General features: G+C 40.8%; 1 protein-coding gene across 1 annotated transcript in view; it reads right to left on the bottom strand.

Moving 5' to 3' along the window:
• Positions 1–13,207, bottom strand: part of LOC134603554 (venom factor-like) — a 77,988-nt gene that overhangs the window by 40,496 nt on the left and 24,285 nt on the right. Inside the window, 7 exon segments of the mRNA XM_063449639.1 lie at positions 1,692–1,895; positions 2,428–2,514; positions 2,851–2,917; positions 3,924–3,978; positions 3,980–4,134; positions 4,381–4,520; positions 11,759–11,844. Coding sequence (XP_063305709.1) covers positions 1,692–1,895; positions 2,428–2,514; positions 2,851–2,917; positions 3,924–3,978; positions 3,980–4,134; positions 4,381–4,520; positions 11,759–11,844 — 794 coding nt within the window.

Below are 13,207 nucleotides of genomic sequence, written 5' to 3'. Positions count from 1 at the left end.
TTATACAGTATAGTTATTTTGGCTTTGACCTGGCTCAGTTTTGACTACCTTGACCTTGCCTTTTCGTTCTGCTGTTCCTCTGTCATCCTTGATCTCGTCCTGTCTCTGACTTTGCTTCACCTACTTGCTGCTGCATTTGCCCTGCTTACTTGAAGCCCGACCATTCTAAATACCATGTACATCATAAAAAATATAACATTTATTGTAAATATAATTTTAAAACAATAAAATAAATATACTCAAGTGCTAGTGCTTGATCCGAGACGCGTTTCGCCTGTATGATTCGGCTTTGTCAATTGGTAAATACATGCTGCAAATACAAATTTTAAATATCCCCTAGTGGTAGCTAATTGGAGAATGGCGTCCATGATACATCCAATCACGGCGCTCATGTAGGTGGGAGTGTAGGGACTCAGCTGCTGATAATGTTCTCCAATTAGCTACCACTAGGGGATATTTAAAATTTGTATTTGCAGCATGTATTTACCAATTGACAAAGCCGAATCATACAGGCGAAACGCATCTTGGATCAAGCACTAGCACTTGAGTATATTTATTTTATTGTTTTAAAATTATATTTACAATAAATGTTATATTTTCTATTCAAGTGGACTAGTGATATATCTATGCTGCTGCAAAGAAGGGCTGTGTCACTCTATATTTGACACTACATCTGCATACTGGGAGCCCAGTTATCGGCTCCTGACAAGGTGAGAAGCCAATTGTTATTCACATTTGACCATCTATTATATCAAGGATTTCCACACCAGGGTTAGCACTGCTTCCCTGTTTTCTCTGTTTTTGTTTCCATCTTGAGGTTGCTCACCTATCGTGGACATACAAGGACTTCCTGATTATCTACCTATATCTCCTGAGTGTTACAGGAGTAAGTGTCCATTTTTATTGTTAAAGCGCTCCACATTTTGCACTATTTAGCATTTATTTGCAGAATAGCGTTGTTTGTACACATTTGATTGTTAATAGGTTGGAGAGTACCTATTTTTGGTGTGTGAGCTGCTACCACTTTGTTGTGTACTGTACTGCAATCCACCTCTTTTAAGCGCCCTTTATCACAGAATTATTACTTTATTTTACAACTATGTTTACAATAGGGTTAATCCAGCCTCTAGTGGCTGTCTTGTTGACAGCCGCTAGATGCGCTTCCGCGCTTCTCACTGTGATTTTCACAGTGAGAAGACACCAGCGTCCATAGGAAAGCATTGTGAATGCCGCGCATGCACATTCTGCCGAGGAGGAGGAGAGGAGGAGGAGAGTCCCCCGCCCGGCGCTGGAGAAAGAGGTAAATTTAACCCTTTCCACCCCCTAGAGCCCGGCAGGAGGGGGGCCCTGAGGGTGGGGGCACCCTCAGGGCACTATAGTGCCAGGAAAACGAGTATGTGTTTGCCACAGAACTCCACAGAAATAAACTTCCCAATAAAGTGCATTATACACAAATACATCAGAGAACTCTGCAGCACTAATATTCACGGTGCTTATTTAAATTATGGTAAATGCATTTAGAACGGAGACCGCAATAAAATAATCTTGCCGTTTTGTAAATGTAAATGTTCTGAAATGAGCTAAAATGTGAATTTGTATAAAATAAAATGTTTGCAATATAATATGTACATTTTTGTCATGTTCGAAATGCCTTTGAACTTATTCTGTGTCTGCAGTTATGCTATCTTTACCTTTTTTTATGTTCTCGATGACTCGTTCTCGGCGGTTTAATCCTACATTCTTCCACTGATTGGTGACATCAAGGTAACGTGTGGCTATGACGCTGGTAGTCATAAAACCCATGTTCTGTTCTCCACAATCAGATGGCGAGGCGATCAAATGATTTAGTTTTTTGCCAACAACAGCATCTTCCACCATGAGACTGATTGGACTTCCTGCGTGCAAAAATTAATTTAAAAGCATTAGATCTAGAAACTGGTCCTCTGACCAATTTTAGCAGACTTTCAGTAGCACTGATTTTATAATTATCATTCTAGATCAGAACTGTGCCATCTCAAAATCACTGACTGTTTGGTACCCTAGAACTAGTTTGAGAATCAGTAACCTAAAAATTGTGTGTCAGCAGATGTCTTATGCACAAAAAGAAAATCAAACCCCAGCACTTGGAGCCTATCACTGCCATCCAAGTTTACATGGCTTTGGAAGGGTAAATTGGGAGTGGATCTTCCACTTCCACTATCTGAGTTACACACAAACAGTCTGATTGTGAGTGTTAGGGAAACCTGGGTTTTTGTTAAAATAATCAAAATTGTTTTGAGATAAAAAGACTCCTTGTACTAAAACAACTACAAACTTACGTAGTGATAATGGTGCTTGGGTTGCTTAATATGATCTACATTGACATTATTTGCATTTATTGAATCATTTATATGGTATTTATACATTAACAACATTTTCTAAATTTACCTGCAACAGTTACAATTGTCTCAATGTCTGTTCGGGGAACAATGTTCTTCACATTCACTAGTAAAACTTTTTCTCTCTGCACACCATCTATAATAAATAAGAGATCGCATAAGACATTTAAAAAAAAAAAAATATTTAACACTAATGACATGTGACCAAAAATCCACACTTACGGAAGCATTCTCAATCAGGGTCACTTTAATGACATCAATAAATCTCACATTAAAAATAGTCATTATCATGATTTGGTGGTTAGTCTTGGGTAGAATAATTCCATGCCAACTCATTGGCAATATTTCAATTTCATATTTGCACTCAACAAACCCATGACAAAACCCATCATTAAAAGCCCCACACTTTGCATTAACACTTATTTAAAGACCAAACAACAGACTCAGCCTCCCAAAAATAGAGAGTACACACCTACTCCTTTCACCTGTGGTTTTAGAGTCACTGACTTGATAAGGTTGGTCCGACGCATTCCTTCTGGCTAGAAAAATATATAACAATGTAAGAACATAACAGCACATACATTTGATTGGTTAGTATGTAATATTAAAATGATGGTTATTATGTATAAAAAAATGTCTTGCTCACTGTTTAGGCTATTTTACTTTTCCTGTTTATACCTGCAGTATCTCCAAAATATTCTGTACTGTCCCTCTTCTGTCATTTTTATTTGCCAGTTCTATTATAGTTTTTTTTTTTTTTGGTTCACAAATTAGTTTCTTGCAATGTATCAAAAGAGGAACATGAAGTTTTTTCTGACAACATTTTTCAACCACTCTCAAATTTAAGGCCAGAGTAGCCAAACTGGAAAACTAGAAGCATTTTTTTATTTAGATAATCTTTCCAATTTGCTTAGTTTGACCTTAAATTTAAGAACCAGGTTTTATTGACTTTGGGTTCTTACTTTAGCCAATTACCTTGTCAGAGAAGTAAATGTTTCTGTTAATATTACTCATTTGTCTTATTTTGTGAAATGAACCAATGATAAAAACATCACAGGGTGAAAAAACAGAAAGAAAAATTAATACAGAAAAAATGATCAATTTGACAAACTTGGGGCAAACATTCACCACTGTATAAAGGTGAAGTAACAGGTTTATACATAAAAGAAATTGGAGCATTCAAACAAAAATAGTGCAAAAGTAAAAGTAAATGCAGCAATTTTAATACATAACCCCCTTAGTTTGGAGATAATAATGTTTTGTCACTCAACCATGGCATAGACAATAAATACCATAAATGATCTTCAGAACCAGCTCATATGTAAGAGTCACATGTTTGGTGCTATATGAAACAACTTAATATCCTTCATAAAACACAAATAAATATTTCCACCACGTTAAGGCATATAGTTTGCTTTCCCTCACCCTTATCAAACATTTAAAGTTAATGATTTTCTGAGTCTCGTGTAAACACCATAGGTAAGTGTTCCCCAAACAATTCCCCATACCTCAAAATTGGCAACCAAGTCACAGGTTTGAACTCACCACAACATTTAGCTTCTTTTTAACACTGTCTGGCACAAATGTACCACCAGGCGACCCTTACTTCCAGTTCATGTTGACCCAAGTTTAGAGGCACAATAATGAGTGGGACAACAGCAGAGGAGTGAGCACTGATGGACACCAGTTTGTGGAAGTTCTTGTTAGATGTGGAGAGACTACAAAACTCTGGGTTGTGTGTCAGTTCCACATGTACCTAGCATGTAAACACAAAATAAATTGATTATTTTGACTTTCAGAATAATGACTAATACTGCAAGAGAATCAGGTTAAAAGCTACAGGACCTCCCTCTACATGGACATATAGTAGATAGATTTGTTCGAAGAACTGAACACTATCTCCTCTAAAATTGTTCATGCCTCTGTTCCATCTTATATTCTGCGTTTGCATTATCCATTTTTGTTATTTATTATACAGGGGCATCTACATACAATAATTTACCTTTATACTTCCTTCTCCATAGTTGTAGAGAACAGCCCGGATTTCCACCTGCTCATTTCTCACAACAGAATAAGGCAGTCTCAGGTCAATGAAGAAGTTCGTCATAAGCTGAATCTCATATGGTTGAGCCACACATATACCTGTGCATTAAAAACAGACCAATTTAGCCTCTTGGATCCACATTTTACATATGAAATAGACCATACAGGTTTCTTATTCACACATTACACAGGGAAATGAACTATCCTGACCCTAAACACCGTGCATCATAAATCAAGTCCTCTAGACCAGAGTTCCCCAAACTGTGTGCTGCTGCGCCGTTGGATGCCGTGACTTGCACACAGGTGCACAGTGAAATGATTCCCTAGTGCTATGATAGCACTGGGAAACATTTTTGCTGACCAGGGGCCCGGTCGGGTGACGCAGCCCTTTAAGACCGCAACCGCATCCCTGTAGTGTCGGCCGGCTGGAAGGAAGAGACCGCCTGTCACTTCCTCCCAGCTTTGTGCAGAGAAACAGTGTAGGAGAGGAGGCAGCTGCAGAGGCAGCATGAGTGGGGGGGAGGAAAAGGAGCACAAAGAGCTGCTCCAGACTGCTCACTCCCACTTGCCAGCAGCAGGGACAGAACTACAAGCAAGTCACCCTCCTGGACACACAAGGTAAGCTAACAGGAGGGTGGCTGTAGGTATAAAACAATATTACATATATGTGTTTATGTGTATGTCACATTTTGTGTATCAGTGTGTGTATCAGTGTGTGTATCAGTGTGTGTATCTGTGTGTGTATCTGTGTGTGTGTATCTGTGTGTGTATCTGTGTGTGTGTATCTGTGTGTGCATGTGTTAGTGTTTGTGTGTTTCAGGATGTGTGTGTATGTTGGTGTATTTGTGTGTCAAGGTGTGTGTATGTGTCGGTGTGTGTATCTATGTGTGTGTATGTGTCGATGTCAATAGGAATTTGTGTGTATGTGTCAGTGTATTTATATGTTTCTGTGTGTTAATGTTTATGTATATCTGTGTAAGTATGTATGTGGCAGTGTATATGCAATCAAATACTAGCACAATATACAAACACACTCCTGCAATCTAACACAAATATTATATACAAACACACCCCTGCCATCAAACTCCAAAATTATATACAAACACACTCCTTCACTCAAACACCAATACTACACACAAAAGTACATACACATTTAAAAGCGAACATTACATCCAAGCACACCTGCAATCAAACATTTCATACAAACACACCCCTGTATTAAAACACTAAAATTATATACAAACACCCCTTCACTCAAACACCAACACTATATATTATACTATAGCACCAGTATATGCCGCAGCGCTATACAGATATACAACTTATAACTTTTTTTGACTTGGGGTGCCTTGGAAAAATATTGAAATATTAAGGGTGCCTTGAATCTTAAAAATTTGGGAACCACCGGGATAGAATATTAAGTTGTGTTTTTTCATCAGCATGTTTTCATTTGGCTAATGGCACAAGACAAGGATGCCCTTTGTCCCCTCTCCTTAATATTTTGTCATTAGAACCACTGGCTCTAGCTACTAGGGACAATGATGAAATTGTATGTTTTAAATGTACTAAACATAACATTAATATTGATGTATATATAGAGACAACAGTACTCTTACTTTACAGAACCTGGAAGAATCAGTCATAGCACACATGAGAATTTTAGATACATTTTCTGGCTATAAATTAAATTTGGATGAATCTGTAATCCTTGACAGTAATGTTTCTAATGATATAAAGAACTAACTTACTGAATAGTTTGTGTTTGTCTGGGCCAAACAATCAATTGACGATCTGGAAACTGATATTGGGGCGATCAAAAAATAATAATAATGAAATCAATTTCCTTCCTTTATTAATTCAGACTAATAAACTATCTAAAGAATAGAAATATTTGGATTTTCCTGGAAGGGGGAATAAATATATTCAAATCTTATATTCTTCCCAAATTGTTATATATTTTTAGAATGATCCAATTGTGCATCCCAGATAGTTGGCTAAAGATGGTCAATTATTAATTTTTTTCAATATGTTGTTACTAGTGATGTTGCGAACATAAAATTTTCCGTTCGCAAGCGGCGAACGCGAATTTCCGCAAATGTTCGCGAACAGGCGAACCGGGCAAACCGCCATAGACTTCAATGGGCAGACAAATTTTAAAACCCACAGGGACTCTTTCTGGCCACAATAGTGATGGAAAAGTTGTTTCAAGGGGACTAACACCTGGACTGTGGCATGCCGGAGGGGGATCCATGGCAAAATAGAAAATTACATAGTTGATGCAGAGTCTGGTTTTGATCCATAAAGGGCATAAATCACCTAACATTCCTAAATTGTTTGCAATAACGTGCTTTAAAACATCAGGTATAATGTTGTATCGATCAGGTAGTGTAAGGGTTACGCCCGCTTCACAGTGACAGACCAAACACTCCGTTTAACGCACCGCAAACAACCGCAAACAGTCCATTTGCACAACCGCAAACTCCCCATTTGCACAAGGTTGGATACCAAGCTAGCCATGTCCCGTTCCTTGTCCTCACTGATGTCATTGAAGGTCTCTTCCTCCACCCAGCCACGTACAACACCAAGGGTCCCCGAAAGGTGACAACACGCCCCTTGGGACGCCTGCTGTGTTTGGTCTTCCACCTCCTCAAAGCCACCTTCCTCCTCTGACTCCTCTTCTTCAGACTCCTCTCTCTGCGTTGCCTCTCTCTGCGTTATTATAAGGTGTGTTAAGTAGTACTATTCCTATCAGTTGGTCCTCCTACTTCAAATTTGGGGCACTGCGCGTGTAATCTAATGTGCCACCAGATAGAAGTGGTGTGTTAAGTAGTCCCCCTCATCAGGCCTTTTTTAGTCGAATGTATTGCCCACTGTCAGTCCCTTCGGGATCCATCCCTCATTCATCTTAATAAAGGTGAGGTAATCTAGACTTTTTTGACCTAGGCGACTTCTCTTCTCAGTGACAATACCTCCTGCTGCACTGAAGGTCCTTTCTGACAGCGGGACAGCGGGGCAGGCCAGAAGTTCTATCGCAAATTGGAATAGCTCAGGCCACAGGTCAGGCCTGCACACCCAGTAGTCAAGGGGTTCATCGCTCCTCAGAGTGTCGATATCTGCAGTTAAGGCGAGGTAGTCTGCTACCTGTCGGTCGAGTCGTTCTCTGAGGGTGGACCCCGAAGGGCTGTGGCGATGCGTAGGACTTAAAAAGCTCTGCATGTCCTCCATCAACAACACGTCTGTAAAGCGTCCTGTCCTTGCCGGCGTGGTCGTGGGAGGAGGAGGATTACTTTCACCTCTTCCCCTGTTAGATTCCCGTTGTGTTGTGACATCACCCTTATGCGCTGTGTAATTTATTTTGGAACTGCTGCATCCTTTCCGACTTGCGGTAATTTGGTAACATTTCAGGCACTTTCTGCTTATACCGGGGGTCTAGTAGCGTGGACACCCAGTACAGGTCGTTCTCCTTCAGCTTTTTTATACGAGGGTCCCTCAACAGGCACGACAGCATGCAAGACCCCATTTGCACAAGGTTGGATGCCGAGCTACTCATGTCCCGTTCCTCGTTCTCAGTGATCTCAGTGATCTCTTCCCCCCAGCCACGTACAACACCACGGGTACCAGATAGGTGACAATGAGCACCATGGGATGCCTGTTGTGGTTGGTCTTCCTCCACCTCCTCAAAGCCACATTCCTCCTCTGACTCCTCTTCCTCACAATCCTCTTCCAGCGTTGCCGCAGGTCCAGCAAGCGATGCTGATAAGGCTGTTTCTGGTGGTGATGGTGACCACAACTCTTCCTCTTCCTCTTCATGCTCATCTACGGCCTGATCCAGCACTGTTCGCAGGGCACGCTCCAGGAAGAAAACAAATGGTATGATGTCGCTGATGGTGCCTTCGGTGCGACTGACTAGGTTTGTCACCTCCTCAAAAGGACGCATGAGCCTACAGGCATTGCGCATGAGCGTCCAGTAACGTGGCAAAAAAATTCCCAGCTCCGCAGAGGCTGTCCTAGCACCCCAGTCATACAAATACTCGTTACCGGCTTTTTCTTGTTGGAGCAGGCGGTCGAACATTAGAAGTGTTGAATTCCAACGTGTCGGGCTGTCGCAAATCAAGCGCCTCACTCGCATGTTGTTTTGCCGCTGGATATCTGAAAAGTGCACCATGGCCGTGTAGGAACGCCTGAAATGGCCACACACCTTCCTGGCCTGCTTCAGGACGTCCTCTAAGCCTGGGTACTTATGCACAAAGCGTTGTACGATCAGATTACACACATGTGCCATGCACGGCACATGTGTCAACTTGCCCAAATTCAATGCCGCCAACAAATTTCTTCCGTTGTCACAAACCACTTTGCCGATCTCCAGTTGGTGCGGAGTCAGCCACTGATCCACCCGTGCATTCCGGGCGGACAGGAGTGCTGGCCCAGTGTGACTCTCTGCTTTCAGGCAAGTCAACCCCAAGACGGCGTGACACTGCCGTATCCGGGATGTTGAATAGTACCTGGGTAGCTGGGGGGGTGCCATTGATGTGGAGCAAGACGCAGCAGCAGCAACTATGTCCTCAGAACTTTTTGAGTTCAGGGTACGTGGCCTCTGAACACTGGGCATTATTCTAGGGCCATAGGGAATCACAGCACCACGACCACAACGGCCCCTGCGGGGTGGCCTGCCTCTGTCTGTCATTTTTTTTTCGATTAGTGGTACTATGCGTGCAAGCTACTGTGACAACAGATATGAGTGGCACTGTGCACTGGCAGAAGTTGGCAGAGTAGACGCTGTAGGCCTGACACACACGCTTGCAGACAACTAACTGCTATTCAATCTATTACAGTCAATTTATTTTTATTTTTTTAAATGTATACTACTGTTATACCAGATATGAGTTGCACTGGTGTGACACTGTGCCCTGGCAGGCCCTGAAACGCACACGTGTGAAGGAAACTGACTGCTTTTATATTACAGTCAAAAAAGTTTTATTTGTTGTTAAATGCAAGCAATTGTGACACCAGATATGAGTGGTGGCACTGGGCAAGTGGGCATAGTATACGCTGTGAGCCTGACACACACGCTGGCAGACAACTAACTGCTATTCAATCTATTACAGTCAAAATTGTATTTTTTTTATTTTTTTTAAATGTACACTACTGTTACACCAGATATGAGTTGCATTGGTGTGACACTGTGCCCTGGCAGGCCCTGAAACGCACACGTGTGAAGGAAACTGAATGCTATTATATTACAGTCAAAAAAGTTTTTTTTTTGTTAAATGCAAGCTATTGTGACACCAGATATGAGTGGTGGCACTGGGCAAGTGGGCATAGTATACGCTGTGAGCCTGACACACACGCTTGCAGACAACTAACTGCTATTCAATCTATTACAGTCAAATTTCTATTTATTTTTAAATGTACACTACTGTTACACCAGATATGAGTTGCACTGGTGTGACACTGTGCCCTGGCAGGCCCTGAAACGCACACGCGTGAAGGAAACTGACTGCTATTATATTACAGTCAAAAAAGTAGTTTTTTTGTTAAATTAAAGCTATTGTGACACCAGATATGAGTGGTGGCACTGGGCAAGTGGGCACAGTATACGCTGTGAGCCTGACACACACGCTGGCAGGCAGGCAACTGCAATTAGATTACACAGAAAAAATAAAAAAGCAGACTGATGTTCTAGCCCTAAAAAGGGCTTTTTGGGGTGCTGTCCTTACAGCAGAGATCAGATGAGTCCTTCAGGACTGTAGTGGACACTGAATACACTAGCCTAGCTATCAATTTCCATATTAAATCAGCAGCAGCACACTGTCCCTCCTCTCACTAAGAATGCAGCTTCAGAATGAATCTAAAATGGATGCTGTCCAGGAGGTGGGAGGGTCTGGGAGGGAGGGTCTGCTCCTGATTGGCTGGAATGTGTCTGCTGACTGCGAGGTACAGGGTCAAAGTTTCCTCAATGATGATGAATAGGGGCGGACCGAACATCGCATATGTTCGCCGTCTGTGGCGAACGCGAACAAGCTATGTTCGCCAGGAACTATTCGCCAGTGAACCGTTCGGGACATCACTAGTTGTTACCCAAATGCCAAATATGAAACAAGAAAGATGGTGTGATGTAGAACAAGGGTTTAGTGATTGTATTCGAATAAAAAGGCTTCCTTAAATATATTTGTTTCAAGGTAATTCGAATAACCTTTATAAACTGGGCAAATTAATAATGGTGACCGATGTGAAAAATATAATTAAAACATGTGCCCTAATTCTGAAGAAATGTGAGCTCAGACCTAGGTCTCCCGCTCTCAGAAAATGGGAGACAGATTCAAACAGGACATTCAGTTGGGTTGAAAAAATCCTGGTTATTGATTGCTAATGTGTTAAATGTTTAAACTCGTGAAATTACACTTTAAGTTCCTTAATATACTTTATTTAGTCTCTAGTATATTGGTTACAATGAGGAATGATGTTGTGGATACATGCTGGATATATAATACGTAAAGAGGAGAGTTCTTGCATATATTGTGGTTATGGGAGCCAGAAATTCTGCCAATAGTTAGAAACAATCTCTAGTGTGACATTATCATTGTTATCAGAGATGATTCTTTTACTTTCAGATTTGTCAAGATTAAATAGGAATATCACATACTTCAATATCGATGTATTCTCTGCAGCCAAAATATTGATAGCTAGAAATTGTAACTGCTAAGTGCTAAGTACACCGGTTAGAGCGACATCAATAAAATATGCATTTATACTTTGTACATCTACTCTTTTAGCTATACAGGGATAATGTCCACCATGTTTTTCTAGTCCAGGGATAGAAAACCTTTGGCATGTTGTAGACTACATCTACCCTGATGGTTTGCCAGCATTATAGCTGTAGGACCATTATAGGATATGTAGTCCACGACATCTTGTGTTGTCCACCCCTGTTCTAAGCTCAGAAGTATGTATACTTCACATGCTGCGGTTCAATCGTACCATTTCTTATGCAAGCTAGTGTTTTGTAGCTTTTTCCCACCGTAACATTTTCATAGCCAAATATACATGTATGAGGGTTTGATGGAACTTTCTTAACTGCATACCAGCAATTCCTGGTTTGCATCAATGTTTCTCAAAGGATTCTTTAACAGTCACTAGCGTTTTGGATTTTAAAGATATACTAATTTTTTTCCAATAGACATTTTAAAGAAACCTGGAAATCTTGGAGTTTCCTTTGAGATCTCACTACACAAGAGGACATTTTTACGATGGCCATTAACCAGTCTGATTGTTGGAACCTCACAGCTGCAATGATACATCAACATTTAAATAATAGAATTAACTCTTCAGCCACTTACCCTTATTTTCAGACAGACTCACAGCCAAAACCTCCCATGTGGTGATTGAATCCTTCAGGAAAACAGGCAGCACTTTGGTGGAAATACTGGAAAAGGAAAATTTTAACATCACATTTTAAATATATAGAGGTTCAAATTTAACCTGAAAATATCAAAATTAAAGGAACACTATAGTCACCTAAATTACTTTAGCTAAATAAAGCACTTTTAGTGTATAGATCATTCCCCTGCAATTGCAGTGCTCAAATTACTGTCATTTAGGAGTTAAATCACTTTGTTTCTGTTTATGCAGCCCTAGCCACACCTCGCCTGGCTATGATTGACAGAGCCTGCATGAAAAAAAACTGGTTTCACTTTCAAACAGATGTAATTTACCTTAAATAATTGTATCTCAATCTCTAAATTGAACTTTAATCACATACAGGAGGCACTTGCAGGGTCTAGCAAGCTGTTAACATAGCAGGGGATAAGAAAATCTTAATTAAACAGAACTTGCAATAAAGAAAGCCTAAATAGGGCTCTCTTTACAGGAAGTGTTTATGGAAGGCTGTGCAAGTCACATGCCGGGAGGTGTGACTAGGGTTCATAAACAAAGGGATTTAACTCCTAAATGGCAGAGGATTGAGCAGTGAGGCTGCAGGGGCATGTTCTATACACCAAAACTACTTCATTAAGCTAAAGTTATTCAGGTGACTATAGTGTCCCTTAAAAACAAAAATAGCCAAAGAGAATTTATTTCTCCAACTCAGCAATATTTCATAATTGAACTAATTTAGTCTATATTTTGATTTCAATTCTCTTTTTTTTCCCCATACTTAATTAATGTGTGTGTCTATTTATGTTTCATTAACATACACAAATTGCTCTTATACAGAACATGGAGAATTAAAGAATTGCAACTCTCCTGCCATAGTTTAGCTAGAATTTCCAGAGCTCTGATTAAGGGAGTTCTGGTAATGCCAAATTCTGGTAACCCCATTCATGCCAAAGGCATGCATATGCAATTTAAAAATGTACAAAAATATCTCCACAACCAGACCACACTGAAGATCTCCCACAGCACACGCCCCTTACTGGGAGGACTCACTGCCAGCTCAACTTGCACTGTGCGATGGGAGAATGTGATGTACTAAAATCTACTCTAGTCACACAGGAAATTGTGGGGCAGGGCTGAGAGTCAGGGCATTACTGTGGGCAATGTGAGTGCCTGGGAGTAAGTGTGGCAGTGTGCATAATGTGTTTATCAGAGTGATAATAGCAGTGCATCTAATGTGTGCGTCTGATAGTGAGTATGGCATTGTTCACAATTGGTGGGTTTGGAAGTGAGTATGGCAGTGTGTATAATGTGTTTGTCTGGGAGTGATTGTCGATGTGTTATAATGTCGATGTGAGTGTGGCAGAGTGTGGCAATGTGCATAATGTGTGTGTTTATCTGGGAATCTGTAGAAG

The sequence above is a fragment of the Pelobates fuscus genome, chromosome 3 (genome assembly GCF_036172605.1).
Source record: "Pelobates fuscus isolate aPelFus1 chromosome 3, aPelFus1.pri, whole genome shotgun sequence".
NCBI lineage: Eukaryota > Metazoa > Chordata > Amphibia > Anura > Pelobatidae > Pelobates > Pelobates fuscus.
Note: the sequence above shows the minus strand (reverse complement) of the source record. Positions and strands in the feature narration are given on the sequence as shown.